The sequence below is a fragment of the Camelina sativa genome, chromosome 8 (genome assembly GCF_000633955.1).
Source record: "Camelina sativa cultivar DH55 chromosome 8, Cs, whole genome shotgun sequence".
NCBI lineage: Eukaryota > Viridiplantae > Streptophyta > Magnoliopsida > Brassicales > Brassicaceae > Camelina > Camelina sativa.
The window spans coordinates 21,068,686-21,088,985 of record NC_025692.1 but is presented as its reverse complement, the minus strand read 5'-3'; the positions used below and the strand labels follow the sequence as shown (position 1 = coordinate 21,088,985).

At 33.7% G+C, this 20,300-nt stretch overlaps 1 protein-coding gene, 1 non-coding gene and 1 pseudogene across 2 annotated transcripts; 1 reads left to right on the top strand and 2 right to left on the bottom strand.

Annotated features, from left to right (window-relative positions):
• On the top strand, positions 4,501 to 6,565 carry LOC104707736 (annotated as a pseudogene).
• LOC104707735 (protein STABILIZED1-like) lies at positions 8,878 to 12,899 on the bottom strand. Its single transcript, XM_010424159.2, has 2 exons — positions 9,607 to 12,899; positions 8,878 to 9,507 (listed from the first exon to the last, which is right to left on the bottom strand). The coding sequence occupies exon 1, from the start codon at positions 12,857 to 12,859 to the stop codon at positions 9,794 to 9,796; it is 3,066 nt and encodes a 1,021-aa protein (XP_010422461.1). The 5' UTR covers positions 12,860 to 12,899; the 3' UTR covers positions 8,878 to 9,507; positions 9,607 to 9,793.
• On the bottom strand, positions 13,142 to 13,214 carry TRNAF-GAA. The gene has a single exon. It is a non-coding gene; the product is annotated as a tRNA-Phe (tRNA).

Genomic DNA, 20,300 nt, shown 5'->3' with positions numbered 1-20,300 from the left:
AGCTTTGATTCCATCTCTTAACAGTAATACCTGTTTCCCCTCACCAACATGATTCATCCCTCTCTTTTTTTTTTGGTTCCAAGTTTATAATAATTTAATTTGATTATGTTTACTTGTTCAATCATTTTACGCATTTTCACAAGTTCTGACTTTTCTTTTTTTCAGATTTTGAGTGTATGCAAGTGACAGACAAATTCATCCACTTGGATTCATCACATCTTTATCTTTGAACTTTTTCTAGTGTTGAAATACGTATGTAAATACTCTTTCGTGTATTCATACTTCGAAACTTCATATGTCGACATCAAATAGTAAACCTTTTCTTATGTTTTCCCTCCTTTGTGTTTCCTAATTAAAGCGACACGATGATCAAGATGATATTTTTTTTTATGGGCACTACACTACAAAGCCAATAATATGTTCTTTCACTTTTTTTTCTCCACATCCTAATCCGTTTCTCCTTTTTCTTACATATGTTTTTTTGTTCGTTTAAACTCTTTTTTTTTGCTGTTATTTGAATTAAAGCTTTCATATTGTTTTAGATTTTGATTTAAATGTATCCTCAATATTCATCTGTAAAAGTCATTTAAGGTTCCTTTTGCTTTCCAAAACACGAAGTCCAAAAAAAAAATCTAACCTTAGACACTTATTACGAGGACTTCATATGATAATGCATAGATATATAAGTTATAAATATGTAATTGTGATTTCTCTAAACAGTTTTTTGCGTGTTTATGTGGAGTATGAGATGAAAAAATTGTTTGACTAACAGCCAAAATTATGCAAGAAAATGCGAAATTATTTATGTCCACAGAGAATTATTATGTACTGCCGACATTAGACTGTTATACAATAGTATGCACTTTTGTTGAATTTATTCATTCAGTATTCACATTGTCAGTAAAATTTATTTTATTTTTGGTGGTTTCTTGTTGATTTATATTCTGAAATATATTCCAAATGTTCCAATCAAAACTCTAACATATATCAATATGAATGGAATTTGATATCTTTAACTCGGGTGTCAACTCAACCTCATAATCACAAGAACCATATGCAATAATGCAAACTAAATTATAGGTTAGGAATAAATATTCATTGAAAAAAAAAAAAAACAAGAAAGGAGAAGGAGTTGGGAAATAAGTAAAAAGGATATCTTATGGTAGAAGAAAAGGAACGGCATCATCATCTTCCCATGTGTATTATAGCGATCTATGTCATGTGGTGGTGGGTCAATTTCACCATATATACTACTATGTTATATGCTCTAAATCGTATGATCAAACTATATATATATATATATTGCACATTACATAACATAGCTCACACAAGGATCACTCAACTCTTACTCCTAAGCTTCGTTTCTAGTTCTTAGCGATATTGTTTGAAATGAGACATTTATAGTTATCTTGTTGTGTACTTGTGTATTGAAAAAAAAAAACACATCTGCTTGTGTCATATGATTATGCCATAGTGAATATCAACTTCTTTTTTACATTATCAACTACTGTACCTGTTTTCATAATCAACTATCAATCGGAAAAGAAAATTAAAAAAAAAAAAAACTTATCAGTGGTGTAGAGAGTTAGAGCGATATGTATGTATCAGTCGAAGTTGTCCCAAGAGGCCACTGTGAGTCTCATCATTGGGTTTACAAAAAATATCAGGCCTATTTAGCCCAAAATATTTGATTAGGCCCAAAAAGCTTATCTCAATATACGCTAAGTTCCAAATCTTTTATATACGATGGGAACTACGAATACCGCCGTCACGTGGTAAAAAAACCCAAAAGCCATCGGTAGAGTAGTACAACAATACAACTACAAACGTCACTGTCATCAACTTCGTTTTCAGTTCCCTAAATCACGATGATCGCCTTAGCTATCAAAGTTCAAACCCATCTGGCATCCCCGCCGCCTTATAAACCGGTCATTTACCCATAACCAACCATACCGGCTTTCTTGATTTACAGAATTCGGTTTAACGGAAAATAATCAAAGCATGGCGTCTGTAACTTATGTGCCACGTGTCACGAAAACTACCGCATAGCCCGATGGACACGTGATTTGCTTGTCACTACCGAGTCTACCGTCGAACCTCTCATCATCGTGTGATTTTTTGTTTTGGTTATAATTGTTAGGAATAATAAATTTTATAATTAATGTTAGTACTGAGGGTACTATAAGTTAGCTAATCTCTTATTTTTCTCACTCGAAAAAAAAAAAAAAACTCAAAACAAAGGTCTTTTTTTCTTTAGAAAAAAAAGAAGACTCTTTTTACATAAAGAAATTCGTGATATTTTAGTGATTAAACCAATATCAAAAATGACATTTTAAAAAATAATTGCATAAATTTTCAGAGATTAGTTTTGACTGTCTTAATTTTTTTAAAAACTGTGTGTGAAGATATATGTAGACATATAGTATATACATAATAAAAATACATATGTACTACTAGAATTACTATATTTTAAAATTAAACCATAGTTTTCTATAATAGGACTAACATTTTATTTTTCCCTTCCTATGACTATGTAGTATGTAAGATATCCAATCAAAATACATGGTAGAAGTATAACGACGTAGTAGTTTTTTTTATGATAATAAGTTAGGCAGCCTAATTTTTATACAACTTTTCAAATACGTCATGAACAAATACTTTTTCGTGATGTGTATTAAGTATATATATATCCACCTGAATTAACTTTAGTGTAGTGGCTAATAGTAAATTTAATTATACAAGACACCATCATATAAAAGATTGAATTTCAGTTTTCACTAATGTGTGAATTTGATTAATGAGACAGCCTGTTTTAACCTAATAGTTAACAAAAAAATATATATATATATATATATATATATCTCTCTTAAAAAGAAAAAAAAGAAATCAGGTGTCTGATAAAACAGATTAAAATGTTTTATTCATTAATGTTCTAATATAATGGCATGAACAAATTATCTTTAAGATTGTAATGATTCTAAATCATGTGTTACAATTCGGTGTTCTTGGTTCTTTTTTGTTTGGCATGAGTGTTATCGGATATTACATTTGTATATTATGCTCAATTGATTTTTAGTATTGTAAAGGAGTCCACTCCAGCTTAATGGTATTTACTTAGTAAGTCAATAAAATTTTAAGTACTTCATTAAAATTTAGTATTATTCAAACTTAATTAAATTTAAAAGTATTTGGTATATATATTATTAACTCATTTTCAAAGAATTTTTATAGTAGATGTTTTCTGGGCCTCGGTTAGAGAGGGGAGGCGGGTCTCTTCCAACTATTTTTATCGAATTTCGTTGTTTTGTCGACCGTTCTTAAAAGGACACAAACAAGCTTGCTGGTGTAGGCTGGCTGTGTTGTTGTCCCAAGGATCATCTCCACTCATGGGTACTTCAAATTTTTGGCGTAGTTTTTCACCATTTCACGCTAAAGTAAAGTTTTTGTGTGAGTTTTGCGATGTATATTAAGATACAATTTTAGGAAGATGGTTGTTTTCACAAACTGTTTAGATTTAGTGAAGATGATGTCTTCATCGTCCAAATGGCTGGCCTTTTCTGTCTGTCTAGATGATAGCAAAATAAATATAGAAGAATTCTCAAATTTCTTTTTAATTTTGATCTTAAAAATTGTAAATGTGTTTACGGATTGTTTAGCATGACAAGTTCCTACTCAACCTTATGTGGTTACATATATTAACAGTTCACTTTCGTATTATGTTGTTTGAATCAATCTTTTATTTTTGTTAAAAACAAGAAAAAAGAAAAAAAAGAAAAAAACTACGTGAGGATGATGAGCTGTGGTGGACGAGGAAAATCGTCAAACTTTGAGATAATCTTTGATTAGATTAGGTGTGTTTACTCTTTTAATATCCAGATTTCAGAACCTTCTTCTCTCGTTCTCCAAATTGTTTTATCTTTTTTTCTTCTTCTTCTAATTTATCATATACTATATTTTTATTCATTTTCTAAAATTAAATAAAGAAAAGAAAAAAAAAACCCAAAACAGAGGATTTTGATCAAGTAAAAAAAAAAAGAATATTTTGGAGAGAAAGCAATCCATTCTCACCTCTCCTTATATATAAAACGCATTCATCTCTGTTTCGTATCCCTTCATTCAACACCCACTTGTTGTTTTTTTAATTTTACGAGAAAAGTTTTCAGTTTTCCGGGAAAATTGTAACAGAAAAAAAGACTCTGTTTTTTTTTTTTTTTTTTGCTTTCACATATTGTATGGTCTTTTTCTTTTCGTTTCTTGTCAAGTCTGCATTTTCTCGTCTCTTTCGTGTATTTTGTGGAATTTTGAAGATCAAAACAAGAACCTTAAAACACAAATTTGCCAAATATTTTTTTGGAATCTTATGGTTTTTTTTTTAATGATCATATAAGAAACGAACAAAAATACCGTAAAATCGGCTCTCTCCACAGAATTTTTTTAATATTTTCCCAAAAATAAAATAAAAAAGACTTTTTTCTTTTCTTCTGCAAGTAACTGAGCAGATTTCGGTTTTGTTCTTTCTATTAATTTAATTTTTAAAAATTACTTGTCCATAAATTCCGTTTTCCCTTAAATTCAGCTGTCCTAACGTCAAAACTCAGACACTCGCTTGCGTGTCTCCCTCTTAAAATCTCCCATCTCTCTCTCTCTCTCTCTTTATTTCTTTCTCCTTCGTTTCTCTCTGTTTCTTCTTCTCTTCTGTGTGCTATTTTTATTCTTTCAAAGAACGAAACCCAATTTCTCTCTCTCTCCCTCTCTTTGCAAAGAATCATGGTGTTTGGAAAAGGGTCAACGAAAAAATCCAACCTTGACAGGTTCCTTCATTGTACAACACCTCTAGTGCCACCCCAATCTCTTCCCAAGGTTTGTATTGTGACCTTCTCTTTTTCTTCTTCTTGTTGTTCTTTTAATGTTTATATTAAAAATGGAGGGGATTTGTGCAGGCGGAGGTTAGGAGTTTAAATCGGATTTGGCATCCATGGGAGAGAGAAAAGGTTGAGTTTTTCAGATTGAGTGATCTCTGGGTTTGTTATGATGAATGGAGTGCTTATGGAGCTGGTGTTCCTATTCGTCTCACTAATGGAGAATCTCTTGTTCAATATTATGTTCCTTATCTCTCTGCTATTCAGATTTTCACCTCTCGTTCTTCCTTGATCCGCTTAAGGTACACATAGCTTTTGAATTGCTGCTTTCAATATTGTTCTTTTCGTTGAGGCAATTCTTGATTTGAAAGTTTGATCCTTTTGATGAATATGTGAGATTCCTTTTGGGGTTGTTCTTGATATAGGGATGACTCTGAAGATGGGGAAAGCAGAGATTCCTTTAGTGATTCATATAGTGATGAGAGTGAAAGTGATAAACTTTCGAGATGTGCTTCTGAGGAAGGACTTGACCATGACGCTCTCTTGCATCCTAATGATCGTTTGGGATATCTATACCTCCAATACTTTGAGAGATCAGCTCCTTATGCTCGAGTTCCTCTCATGGATAAGGTAACTTGATTAGTAGGATTAGTTGCTTGGTTGATTCCTCATTACTAATAGGCGAAAACGTTCATTAGATTGTAATGATCTTCTTGTTAGCATTTCAAGACTTGAAATATATGACACATGATGATTTTTGTTTGGTTTCAGATCAATGAATTGGCTCAAAGGTAGCCGGGATTGATGTCGTTGAGAAGCGTAGATCTTTCCCCGGCAAGTTGGATGGCCGTAGCTTGGTACCCGATTTACCATATTCCAATGGGAAGGACCATCAAAGATTTGTCCACTTGTTTCCTCAGTTATCACACTCTTTCATCTTCTTTCCAAGGTAGTAATCTTTTGAATCAGTTCTTTGGATGTGATATATCCCGCAAAAGATGTAATCATGATTATGGTATATTGATTTACAGATATGGAGCCAGAAGAGAATGGTGGGGAAAAGGAGAGGACTCGAAAGGAAGGAGAAGGCGTGACTTTGCTTCCTTTTGGGTTAGCCACTTACAAGATGCAAGGCAATGTTTGGCTCTCAGAAGATGATCAAGGTCAAGATCAAGAGCGAGTTGTGTCACTTCTAAGTGTTGCGGATTCTTGGCTCAAACAGCTAAGAGTCCAACACCATGACTTCAACTACTTCTCAAGAATGGCTCACCGTGGCTGAAACAAAATTCTGTTACTATTACTGATAAAATTTCAAAAGTAGATTTTATATCTCTTTTTGTTTTTTTTTCTTGTTGGTCAAGTGACAAGGAGATTTACTTTTTTTCCCTGGTCACAATACCGTGCTTGTCCAGTGGTTGGAGTAGCAGTGGCAGCGGCGTGGAGGCTCAGACCGCTGACTAAGCGTTTCCTTAAAACGCAAATACAGCAGTTTCAGCGTTTTTGGGTGTAGAAATAGCTTTTAAAGTCCTATCAATGGGAGTTGTCGTATATTATAAGTGCTGATTTGTTGAGAAGAGTGGTTTCTTGTTTATTGTTTCTTGATAACATTGACTGAGAGAGGTCTTGTTGTTGTACCTGAGAGTACTCAGTAATACTATAATGGAGTGGTAAATATTAACCAATCTAATCATCTATTTGTCTATTTATTAATCAGTGGATCACATTACTTGAAGAAAAATATTACCCTTGATGATATAATTTACTTTAGTTTGGCTATTATACATTTTTTCCTCAACAATTTGCATTATGAGGATTTTAAATGTGAATGGTTACACATCAAATAGCTGAATTAAATATTTTGTTTAAGTACAACTAATAATGTACCTTTAAACATTAATTTAAATAAATTTCATTTCTAAGTTTTAATATATATTTTCGTATGAAATAAATTAAGAGTTTAATTTGTTGATTTTTTTTAAAAATATGATATCAATTTAGAGTTGATTTTATATTCAGTTTTAAGGTTTTATTAGGAAATATATAACTAAATAGAAAAGAAAAAGACAAGTTACAAAATGGAAAAAAGTGGGACCTTTTGATGACAAAAATGTCAAACATGTGACGGAGAAATAAACTGACGGAGAAACTTAAAAAAACGTGGACCTTTGATTGCAAAATTGACTTGATGGAGTGTACTTCAGTGTTTGGTCCCTCCACCGATTTTTCTAGACACCTTTTTTTTTTTTTTTTTTTTTTTTTTTTTTTTTTTTTTAAGTTTTAAATAAACTTAAATTGTAACGAATAATTTCCTAAAAATTAGATAAGGAAACTTTAATTTAAGTGGTCGGCTTTTCATTTTCGCGTAATAAATACTATATTAATCGATCTTATTAAATTGATATGAATAACACTGTTTTCATTACCTGCAAACAGAAGGGGTTTCTTCTCGACCTGAATTCACGTTTGTTCGATGTGATGAGGACTGAATATTTTCTCTGTTTATTTGACGTCGACCCAGTTTTTGTTTCCTTTATTTTTTTTGGTAGAAGAGAGGAGAGAAGGTCTCCTATAATTTATTAAAAAACAAAACCCAAGTTACATTCAAACACGACGTGGATACGTAGTTCCCGTCTCATCCGCTAGCAGCTCAATATTAAGAACATTCGAATAAACATCTAAAAATTTGAAACCCAACGGTAAAGAAAATGCATAGTTGGCTAAATCATCCGCAAGACGATTAGCTTCCTTATAGATATGAGTAATACGGACTAGCGAGTCCCTAGAAATAAACCAAGTTTTGGTTTGCTTTATTATTACACTTAATATATCTAATTAATATTAGTATTAATCTATTAGTACTAATAGAGGAAAAATGATCACATGTGCATTTTTGCACATATTCCGACTATAGAGGAAAAATGATCACATGTGCATTTTTGCACATATTCCGTAACGAAGCTAACAAAGTTTACCTATATTTTACGACTCAAGAACATTAAACAGAACCATAAACAACTCTTTTTATATAAAAACGTTAAACCACTAACTATACTTGGGGAATTCTTTTTCTTATCATAAATGAATTAGACTGTTGGATAAGTAACACTCACGAAGGAGATAAGATTTGTTTATGAAGATGGTTTAGATGATGTCTGTCTCTAATTAAAACCAACTATAAACCACTAACCAACCCATACAATAGAAGAGCACAAAAGTCTTTAACATATACGATATTTAGTATTAAAAAGTAATTAAAAACTTCAACAACCAAAGCCACGGACATTTTGATGGTATCAAAGTCAAATATGCGGTTTCGTATATATCCACTCATTTATATCTTTCTGCTTATGCTCCACATTCGCATTATACATAGACAAATCGGTAGAGTTATCTGTTTGTGTTATTTCTTTATACCGTGTTTGGTACCGAACGTGTTCTTGTCCCATCATCATTTGATGATCACAAACCTAATACTGGATTTGTTTTAAATTGTTATGCTTTTGGTAGCACTTTTGGGGTCCATATTCTGGACACGTTATATGATTCGCTAAAGAAAATATATAAAATGTGATTTGGATAATGCTATAACTAGTATTTAGAAAGTACATTTAGAAAAGGTGTTCAGTTGTCATAGGCTATTTACACTTATTCAGCCTAAGCCTATATTGTGGTCCGCTTTCGGTAAACCAAGTGGGCCAATCAGATTGGGTTTGGTTCGGTGTAATGTTTTCCTCGGTAATGCACTCCAACAATTCCTGTAACTCAGTTCTGTAATAAATTATCATCGATCTGATCCTGATTTTTTCGGCAAACAATGTTCGGAAGGAACGTTTTCAGAAGTCGATTAAATATATGTTTGGAAACGTTTAATCATCTGGTAACAACAATGCCTATGTAGACCTTGCTCTAAGTTTGAACGGGGATGCCCAAGTTAGAATATGCAAAGGCTGCTTCTGTCCGCCATTGCTTCTAAACCGCTCAATCAAATACTGGCAAGGCAAGAGTTTCACAGGCGAAATCAAGAGGAAATTGATGTCACATTCGGTTCTATTTTAACCCCGGTGCATCAGAGCTGATGGACTGGTCACAACATATCCAGCTGTTTCTCCCAACTTTGCATCGGTATATCACCAGAGGTTACATATCCAAAGAGGATCTCGGCAAAAGACTATAACAGATCAGCAGTACGACAGGTTTCTAGCAAAACTTTTGCACTATAAAGCTAGTTAGTTACCTAAGAGTCTAAGACTAACACATACTGTAGTTACCAAAGTTTAAGAGCGGCCCCAGCCTATCAAAGTCAGGGGGGTCTACTGAAGCTGGGACAAGAACTCTCCTTTGTCAGAGGATCAGCTCCAGAAGAAGCAAATGTTGCAGAGAAGGCAAATAAATTGTGGGAGGTTAGCAAAAAACTAGTATTTTGATTTATACATGCACGAAGTTTATTAACATTATTAAGGCGAAAAGGTTAGCAATATCTCTCCTGGGAATTACTATATCACAATCAGTAAAAATAAAATAGTCTGGACAAAGAAATCTAAAAACTGTGTCAGGGGTTAATTGCTTACGCTGTCTAAAAAAGCTTTGTACTGGGTTTCATGACTTGTACCACGCACCAATCTTAGACATCAGGTAGAAGCAGAGCTCCCTATGAAGGAAGGTTAAGGCATGAAACGAACAACAAATGATCAGGATTTCATAAACAGTATAAGAGTTAATAGCTGAACCACAGCGCACAGAGACTCACAAAGAAGACTGAAGCATTCAGTAAATTGAGAATTCTACAAGTATCTGGTGAAATCACTCCAGCAAATCAATATCAGCTCTCGCTACTGAAGAAAAACATGAACGGCTAAAGTTGAGCCTGCAAAGAGAAAACAAGAACTAAGGTGTAATGTGCTATGATCATGGAAAACAAAAGGAATTAGTTACTCTCAAGCAGCCTTCTCTTCCTTGCTCATCGCAGACACAACTCTCTTCAAGATGGTTTCAATGGGCTGGTGAGCATTCTCAACCGCTTTGGAGATGGCTTGCCACTTCTCACCATGCTTCGGCTCACAAGCCACACACTTCGCAATCACTTCCTTCTGGTTCTCCTCAGAACCATGTTGATGTTCAAATTTGTAGTACAACGCCCAGAAATCGCCAATATTTGGGGCAATGGTAACAGCCCGTTTAAACCATGATCTGGCTTTCTCCACCTTCTTGTCTTGCCAAAAGAGCTTGGCAACAGCTGCAGTGACATGAGGGTCGTGATCACACTTCTTCATAGCATCCACACTCTTTGTTTTCCGGCGAGGACGTGGAGCCATCTCGATGTCCGCAGCCCAGAGGATACCACTCTTGGGACACTCTTGCAGAGCCTTTGACATCAAGTGCTCTGCTTCTCTCTTGTTCTCATGCCTCAGTTCGGCACGAATAGCAGCTAACCATAGCTCAGCCCCCCCAGGATTCCTCTTCCTTGCCATGGTGAGAATAGCCCGAGCTCTGTTCAGCCCATTCACTTTTTCTTCAAGATTAGCAAGAGAGAGCCACAGCGGTATGCAGTGGGGGCAGTGCTTCAAGCCAGAGTCATAAGCTTTCCTGGCCTGTTCCAGATGCTTGAACCGTTCCTCAAGCTGCCCAAGCATCAACCAAAGCTTGAAGAATGTTGGGAATTGCTTCAAGCCTTCTTCAAGCAATCTCCTCTCCTCCTCTACGTTGCCAAGTTCTCTCTCAACAATGGCTGACTTCATCCAGACCCTCTCAGTCCCTCCTCTTTCCCTTGCTTTTGCAAGAAGCATTCTCGCCCTCTCTGGCTCCTTGTTCTCAAACTCGAGCTTGAAAGCAGCAAGCCAGATTTCCTCAGAGTTGGGAATTGCAGCATAAGCCTCTTGAAGAATTGCACGGGCTGCTGGAACATCTTCAGCAAGCCACTTTTCTTTGGCACCCATGAGCCAGAGAACCTCAGCCTGAGGGACATATGTGACAGCCTTACGCAACAAGGCATCAAGGGACTCCCTACTCCCGTGGCTCTTCTCAAGCTGTGCCGCTTTAAGCCAGATACTCTTCTTGGTCAAGAATACGGTAAGAGCATGGGCGTATATTGCTCTTGCAGTCTCAATGGAACCCCTCTTCTTGCACTCGTCTGCATCAGCAACCCAAGTTCTCTTTCTATCCTCTTCTTCGACTCCAATACCGATTGTGTTCTTAATGATCGCCTGACACGTTGCAACAGACCCAGCTCTCTCAGAAGCCTCAGCCTCACTCATCCAATTTTCACGGTCAATGACAACCCCTTCTCTCTGCAGAGTCTTTATACCCCTATCAATAATCTTTCCCACCATAGCCGTGTTCCCATTAGCTTCCTCTAGCTTGGCAGCGGTGATCCAAATTGCAGGCTCCTTCGGGAGCTTCTCTCTTGCTTTATTCAACACCTTCTTTGACTCGGCATATGTTTCGAGCCTCGCAAGTGCCACCCATAGCTCCAGATGCAACGGGCAGCACTCCACAGCCCTGTGAAGCAAAACCCTTGCATCTTCCTCATTAGCCAACTCAACAACAGTCTTCCATAGCCTTACCGAGTCTTGAATATGCTCCAATCCCTTTCTCAACACCCTACTCTTGTTCTCATCATCATGCTCCAGCTTGGCAGCCTCCAACCATAGCTTCACTGAATTGGGTATCAGCTTAACTCCCTTTGCAATAACCCCCTTGGCATCTTCTGGATCGGCTAACCTACAAGCTTCAAGCCAAACATCCTCATTTTTGGGACACTCTTCGCATCCCCTCTGAATCTGAAGCTTAGCTGCTTTCTTCTTCCCATCCATTTCCTCCACTCTAGCAGCAGCAATCCAGCCATTAGGATTCTTTGGATTAGACTGGGTTAGACTCTTGTATAACAATCTAGCTCTGTTGCGATCGTACATCTCTTCATCAGTGGTTCTTTTCATACTCTTCAGGTCAGTTAAGTAGCCTTTAGGGTCCACAACAGTTTGCCCGGAAACTGAATCTGATAACCTATCAAGCTTCAGAGACAACACCGTACCTCTTCCCTCACCGACGGCAGTCAAGTCTGTAACAGGCGTCTGCCCCCATGGTGTCTCCGACCCACCAGCGGCTCTGCTCTTTGGGTCTAAGGCCATGACGAGCTCCTTTTCCTTCTTTGCCTTTTCCAAAAGCGTATCAGGAATAGGTACAAAGCTCTCAAACTTCTTCTTCTTGTTCCGCAGCGAGTAATCCCCAATCTCAGGAATACTATCCCATTCATCCGCAGACAAAGTGTGTAGTTTCCTCTTCAAATCCGCAAACTGCTCAGTAATCTTAGGGTTCGAGGCTCTGTATTTCTCGATTTCTTCCTTCAGCTTCGCTTCTCTCCGGTCTTTCCTCCTCGAATCCATCCTCTGGTCAATAGACTCCCAGATCTCATCAGCCTCTTTATCATCCTCATCGTACTCGGCGTTCGAGAACAAACCAGCATCGTTCCCTTCAAACTCATCAAACTTCTGATTCTCATCGTACCCTTTCTCCTCAGTTTCCTCATCATCATCCGCCTCACTTGGCTTCCCTGCCCCACGACCTACGCCTGGAGCAGCCGCTGTAACCGCAGCAGATCGATCAGGTAGATCCGGAGCCGCACGAGCGGGACCAATATCGGACCGAGTAGTAAACCCCGTAGCACCACGACCCAAACCCGCTACATAATTCGACGGAGGCTTAGAATTGAGGAAATCGAGACGAGGCTTAGGCGGAGGCATTCCTTGCATACCACCCAAAAGAGGGACATGGATCATCACGGTAGAGAAACGAGAAACACCGAGATCGGATAGTAAGATCGAATCGGAATCCTTTGAATCTAAGAGCACACGGCTAGGGTTTCGGTTACGGAGCGAGTAACGAACGAGAGGCTGTGGAACATCGCTGCGTTGGTGAACCAATTGTTCGAAGGCGGAGATTGTGGTTGAATTAGGGTTCACGTCGAACGATAGAGTCTTTCCGTTGGGAATCGAGAGAAACACCATCGTGTAACCTAATTGAGATCCTTAGGTGAATGAATCAAGACGATGGCGGTGAATATTTTCGTGGGCTTTATTAATGGGCTTTTTAATATTTGTTATGGGAAAAAAATGCTCAGTTAAATATAAGTCGAGCTTCTTATAATACGACGCCGTATAAGATTATCTCGGTGTGATTATCCTTCATACGACATCGTTGTATATTCTTTAAGGGAATTAGAAATACAATTGCACAAACGACGTCGTTTTACATTCTTTAAGGGAGTTGGAAATAAAATTTCACAAAATTGCGGTGAGCGTGGATCGAACACGCGACCTTCAGATTTTCAGTCTGACGCTCTCCCAACTGAGCTATCCCCGCTTGTTGACTTTTTAGTACATATACATTTAAATATAGTAAAACAACGTAACACCCATAAAAGGTAATAAAATAAAACGACGTAGCACCCTAGGTAAATTCTTGTAACGTGCGGTGAAACAGCTCTTTTTTACGAAAATATTACTTTTAACGAAACAGAGTACATGGCAAGACAATGTACATAAGTTGTTGAAAAATACTTAGGTGAAAAAATAGTTCGGTGAACTTTTGTATTCACCCCCTTCCCCTTCAACCAATTAGAATATTATATCTAATATTTTATTTAAAAAATAAATCAAAATTAAATTAAAAAGCAAAACTAATTATGGAAACAAATTATGTATATTTTTATATAAAGAAAGTTAAATATTGTCTTGGTTTAGATTTTACAATTAAACGAGTTTATATATCGGTTTGAGTTTATAAATGAGAATTACTTATAAGATTTTATAAGTAATTATAAGTTTTTAATTTTATAATAAATGTGTACATATTTTATTTCCTTATTTTATAAGGGAGTGAATGAAGAGGTTCACCTTTAGGGGTGAACCCAAGTATTACTCTAAATTGTTGTGAAAACTATTACTAAAACAAAAAAGAAAAATTCTTGGATTCACCAGTGAACAACTCTCATTTACCCCCTCTTAATTAACCAATTAGAATACAACAATATGTCATGTCATATCATATTTTAAAAAATAAATCAAAATCTATACTAATAAAAAGTAGAAACTATAAGCTCCTAAGGCTGTCTACCTAGGATTTTAAACATCCAATCGGAATTTGACATGTCACTAATGACATTTTTAAAATTTCCAAAAATTTCTATATTAAGATATTTTTTAAAAGACCAATTAGGATTTGACATGACATTCATTAACATTTTAAAAATTTACAGAATTTTTTAGAAAAAGGAAAATTTTAATTTATGGAAATAAAAAAACTATGTACAATATCCCACATCGGCTAGAATTTTTTTAGACAATGGTTCAGAACTATTATAAATAAGATTAATATGCTTCCAACAACGAATGAGCAGTAAAGCTTGATTTATCAAGCGTCCAAGTTTAAAAGTTTTATTCGGTTTGATCCGGTTTTTTATTTGATCAAATTAAAACTTTAAAAAGTTTCAAAAAAATATTATAATATTTAAAAAATTTAAAAGTTTAAATATTATAAATATTGAAACTTTTTAAAAGCTTAACAGTTTAAAATATTATATTTCGAACCTTTTCAAAGTTTAAAATATGATAAATATTGAAACTTCTAAAAGTCTTAGCTTTTAAAAGGTTTCAAAATATTATAATTTTTAAATTTTGAAAATTTCTTAACATTTAAAAGGTTTTTAAAAGTTATAATTTATAAAAATTAAAAGTTTAAAATATTATATATATTGAAACTTGAAATTTTTAAAAGGTTCAAATATTAAAAATATTTAAACTTCATAGAATGTTTTAAAACATTACAATTACTTAACCTCCATAGAAATTTAAGACATTATATCTATACTAATAAAAAGTTGAAGCTATAAACTCCTAAAGGTGTCCATATAGGATTTTTAAAAAATCAATAAGAATTAGATATTTTACTAATAACATTTTTGAAAATATAATAGTAATCTATATATTAAGATTTTTTAGAAAAAAGTAAAATCTATAGAATTAAAAGAAATGTTTACAACATCCCACATCAACTAAAAAAATTTAGACAATGGCTGAGAACCATTATAAATAAAACTAATACGTTTTTAACTATAACTTTATCAGGTTTGCTTGATTTATGCTTATTTATCAGGTTCCCAAATTTAAAAGTTTTATTTGATTTATTTTAGTAAATTAAAATATATAAAGGTTTAAATATTTATTATAGAATATTTAGAAATATTATAAATACCTCCATAAAAATGTTAAAAAATTATAACTATTTAAACTCTATAAAAAGTTAAAGTGTCATTAATATTTAACTCTAAAAAAAATAAAATGTTACAAATATTTAAACTAAAACTTATTTTTAATATAGTTTTAAAAATTTAATCTCTGTTAAAAATTTAAAAGTTTAAGAATTACTAAATATTATATATCAAATTTTTAATATCTTGAAAGTATCTTATTTATCTTCGTTTGTACTTTATATATCTTATGAGCTGTAAAACATGTTTTTGTGTGTGACTTTACAGATGATTTGATACTTTTGCAGTAAAAAATTTATTTTCAATTCTAAGAAATAAGGATTGACGTCGCAAGACCTTGATTTGATGTTATTTGAGTTTAAAGAAGAAGGACCGACGAAAAGCATAAATATTGTTTTAACTATCTATGTGTTCATATTACTTTTCCTGCAAGTGATGATTTTGGTTTGAGAAGTTTCAAACCGTGTGGATCTAAAACCGAATAAGTATATGGATGAAATTATCAATAATTGGGTGCATGTGTTGAATATGCTGATCTTCATGAATTGCACAATTTTTATGAGAAAAGAAATGATTTTGGTCTTGGAGTTGGATTGGCTAACAAGTTATGTGGTAGTCTAAAAAAAAGGTTCTTCTGTGGAAGAATGTGAAGAAGTTGATGAGGAAGAACAAGAAGAAGAGTATAACGAATAACCAGACGGTAAAAGTAATGATGACAATTACCATAAAGTTTGACAGTTAAAATGACAAGAAAAAATATGAAGAATAAGAAAACATTGAATAAAAACACAAAAACATAGGTGATAGCGATCAATTAAATATGAAAAACGAGATAAATCATGATTATAAAATTGTTCCGTTTTCTGGTAGTCAAAAAAATGGTTTAGGATATGTGAAGTCACCAGTTTGATCTGCTTCGCCTGGACGTCGAGTTAAATTCATGATTTTAAAACACAACTAATTTTTATATTTTTTAAAATTGTGTATGTGAAATTTAATTTTTTTCCTTAATAGTAATTTAAATTTTTATATAAGATAATATTTCATTACCGTCATCAATCATATATAATTTTTATCAAAATATATGTGTGGGTTCAAAACCTAGTTAAAATAAAAGGACAAAACAAATTAATTAAACAAATTATGTAGATCTTATATCAATGATATTATGTCGGTTTGAGTTTATAAAAGAGGATTAGGGTTTAAATTTATAATTTTTAAAATTATATGTCGGTTTGGGTTTATAAAAGAGAATTAGGGTTTAAATTTATAATTTTTAAAATTATATGTTGGTTTGGATTTATAAAAGAATGGTTAGGATTTAGATTTATAATTAAACAAAATTATATATCGGTTTGAGTTTACAAAAGAGTGGTTAAGGTTTATATTTTACAATTAAATGAAATTATGTGTTGGTTTGGGTTTACAAAAGAGTGGTTCGGGTTTAGATGTTACAATTAAACAAAATTATATATCGGTTTGGTTAACAAAAGAGTGGTTTGGGTTTACAAAAGAGTGGTTAGGGTTTACAAAAGAGTGCTTAAGGTTTAGATTTTACAATTAAACAAAATTATATGTCGGTTTGAGTTATAAAAGAGTGGTTAGGATTTAGATTTTACAATTAAACAAAATTATAAGTCGGTTTGGATTAATAAAAAGTGGTTAGGATTTAGATGTGATAATTAAAAACTGTAATATAATATTAGAATTAACAATTTTAAAATTGATTGATCTACAAAAGTTATTTTTTTTAATTAAGATTTGTTTCCTTAATTTAAAAGGGATCATCATGTAGAAAGGTTTCAGTTTAGCATGAAGGTTTCAGTTTACAAACTTAGTACTAAGGAAAAATATTAAATTTCAGATACACAATTTTTTAAAATATAAAAATCAGTTGTGTTATAAAATCAAATCTGATAAAAAAAATCATAAATTTAACTTGACGTCCAGGCAAGGCAAATCAAACTGATGACCTCACATATCCTAAACCATTTTCTTTGACCACCAGAAAAACGAAACAATTTTATAATCATGAATTTAACTCGTTTTCATATTTAATTGATCGCTACCACCTATGTTTTCGTGTTTTTTATTCAATGTTTTCTTATTTTTCATATTCTTTCTTGTCATTTTCATTGTCAAATTTTGTGTTAATTGTCATCGTAACTTTTACCTTTTAGTTCTTCGTTATACTATTTTTCTTCTTCTTCCTCCTCGTCAACTTCTTCACATTCTTCCACTGAAAAACTTTTTTTAGACTACCACACAACTTGTTAACCCATCAAACTCCAAGAACAAAATCATTTCTTTTCTCATAAAATTTGTGAAATTCATGATTACCAGCATAGTTAACACATGCACCCAATTATTGACAATTTTATCCATATACTTATTTGGTTTTAGATCCACGCGTTTAGAAACTTCTCAAACCAAAATCCTTACTTGGTTTATAATATTTTAAAAACATAATAAAATATACTAATAATTATTTATTTAATATCAATCATATGATATATAGAAATATGAGTACACTATAAGAACATATTAATTATAAATAAATAATATCAATTATATTATATCATCAAATAATATCAACCGTATCATATTATCAAATAACCGTAACCGTATATAACAGTAACCGCTTGAACCATAACCGTATTTAAACGTAACCGTTTAACCGTTTGTTAAACGGTTCAGGTTAAGGTTACAAATTTTTTTAACCATAACCGATGGTTAATAAACCTTAACCGTGACAACCGTAACCCTGGTCATGCCTATGTATAGCTAATAAAACATGTGTGTTTGTCGTCCATCTTTCTTCTTTAAACCTCAAAATTTGTGATGTCAATCCTTCTTCCTTAGACCCAAAAATAAAAAACTAATGAAAGAATATCAACTCATCTATAAAATCATACACAAAAATATGTTTTACAGCTCATAAAAAATAAAAAGCACAAATGTAGATAAATAAGATAATTTATGTTTTGCATCAATATTTATAATATTTTAAACTTTTAAAAGGTTTCGAAATATAAAATTTGAACCTTTTAAATGTTTTCAATATTTATAATATTTTAAACTTTTAAAATTTAAAACTTATAATATTTAAAAACTTTTTAAAAACTAAGAACTTTTAAAAGTTTCAATATTTATAATATTTAAACTTTTAAAAATTTTAAATATTATAAAAAATTTTGAAACTGTTTAAAGTTTTAATTTGATCCAATAAAAAATCAGATCAAACCAAATAAAACTGGTTTCAGTTTACAAACTTTCTAAATGCAGGCTACTTGAATTCAGGCTACTTGATAATTGCTCTTGTACAAACTTTCTAAAGGGATCATCATCATGTACAAATTTATTTTCTTAATTTTAAAATAAGAGAGGTTCACCACCAAAAATTGTCCAACAAAAAGGTTTCAGTTTCATGGTTAAAAAAAAGGGAGACCAATCTCATATATTAGCATGAAGAAGGAAGACCGAAATAGACTTACAAATGCTTGACCCTTCCTTTACTAAATGCAGGACTTGCATGAAGGCTGGTCATCATCATGTAGAAAGGTCTCACTTGGAAATGTCACGTAGACTTGGACTTGTTTAAAGGCTTGACTGAGAGGTCAAGTATGAATACATGACTTTTGACAAATAAGTTGAATAGGGTAATTCAATTTAATTTGGCATCTCAATCAAGCCTTTAAACCACTTCAAGTCTGAATACATGACTTTTGACTTCAGAACTTCACTAAGCCAACATTTCCGACACCAAGTAAGAGATTTTCCATGTACGAAAAGAAACAACAATCAGTCTTGCATAACGGCAGATCATGTTCATGAATTGCTAAGCCTCTTCTAGATAACAGAGCTCAAGATTACAAAAATGGCAAGCCAAGCACAGAGACTGCCTCAAAAAACAGCTGGAAAAAATGACGTATGTAGAGAGTATATCTTCGTTATTCTATAACCCGTTTAGTGTTACAAACTTTCAGCCAATTTGCCAACGTCCAGAGAGAAAAGCTATGAGTGTGATATACTGACCTTATTATAGATAAAATATTGGAAAGTCTTGCTCTAATCCCAAATAATAGAGGTACGTAAAAGTCAACACTGAGAAAGGGGCTCTCGTATGCTTTATCCCGAAACCTGACTTTGTCTCAAAACGGAAAATTCGGTCACAAGATTTGGATTATTGTACTTGAAATCTGAATGTGTTAGAATATATGTAGAGAACAAAAAAAAAATGATCAAAGGAATAATTAAGGTCGTCTCCTAATAAAAATGAAAAATCAAGACTTTATATGGAAAGCTAATTATGTCAAACAACCATTGTCGTATAGTGATGAGTTGAGCCAGCAGCATGTCGTATAGTAATGAAGTTCTACACCAGGTTAGAATCATTAAACAAAGAGTTTCCACAGATCTGTAAGAGACATGTATTGGTTTTACATAACCACATGTGCTGATTTGGTAGGAGACCTCTAACAAAACAGAGCTCGAGGATAAAAACCATGTCAAGCCAGAGCAGAGGCTGCCTCAAACCAGGTATAAGCTGGTAAAAACACAAAATTTTCCCGCGTTCTTTCATATATCTGACGCAACGTACATGACACATGAAAAAACAAAAAGTTGGGAAGTGATTGACATATGTTTCTTTCAGTCATTGTTGTTGTTGTCACTTGTCAGCAGCAGCCAAAAGTAAAAGTAAATAGGGGCAGTAAAAGATGTGACTAAGAAAGGGTTGGGTACGTAGGAGAATGTGGAGACACATATGGAATAATGATCTGCAGCAAAACCAAGAGGAAGATCAAGCCGATGCCTAATATGAAATAGGCAAGCAAGGGGAGGTGGCTTACTGCAGCATACGTGCAGCCATAAAAGCTATCGACATGGATGTAAGTGCAAGTCCGAGAAGTGGCAATGAGAAAGGTTGAAGGCTTTCATTATGACTTATGAGAGTAAGATCGCCCAGTTGCGCCCAAATGAGAGCAACTAATTATTATGATGGAACAGCACATCCCCATGAGGTGTCAAATACCAGAAACACTTGGAACATTGTCTCTTGGCCAATGTTGCCATTCCCAAGTTGGGAACAGAACCATTGTAACACCGTCGTAATGTAAACCCTGCAGTGAAATTTATAGTTGCTACAAGAGTGGCCACCGACAGAAGTGTATTCACCCAAC

Bases quoted from the DNA above. Each gene is read 5' to 3' on its own strand.
- LOC104707735 (XM_010424159.2), bottom strand. From the start codon at position 12,859: ATGGTGTTTCTCTCGATTCCCAACGGAAAGACTCTATCGTTCGACGTG.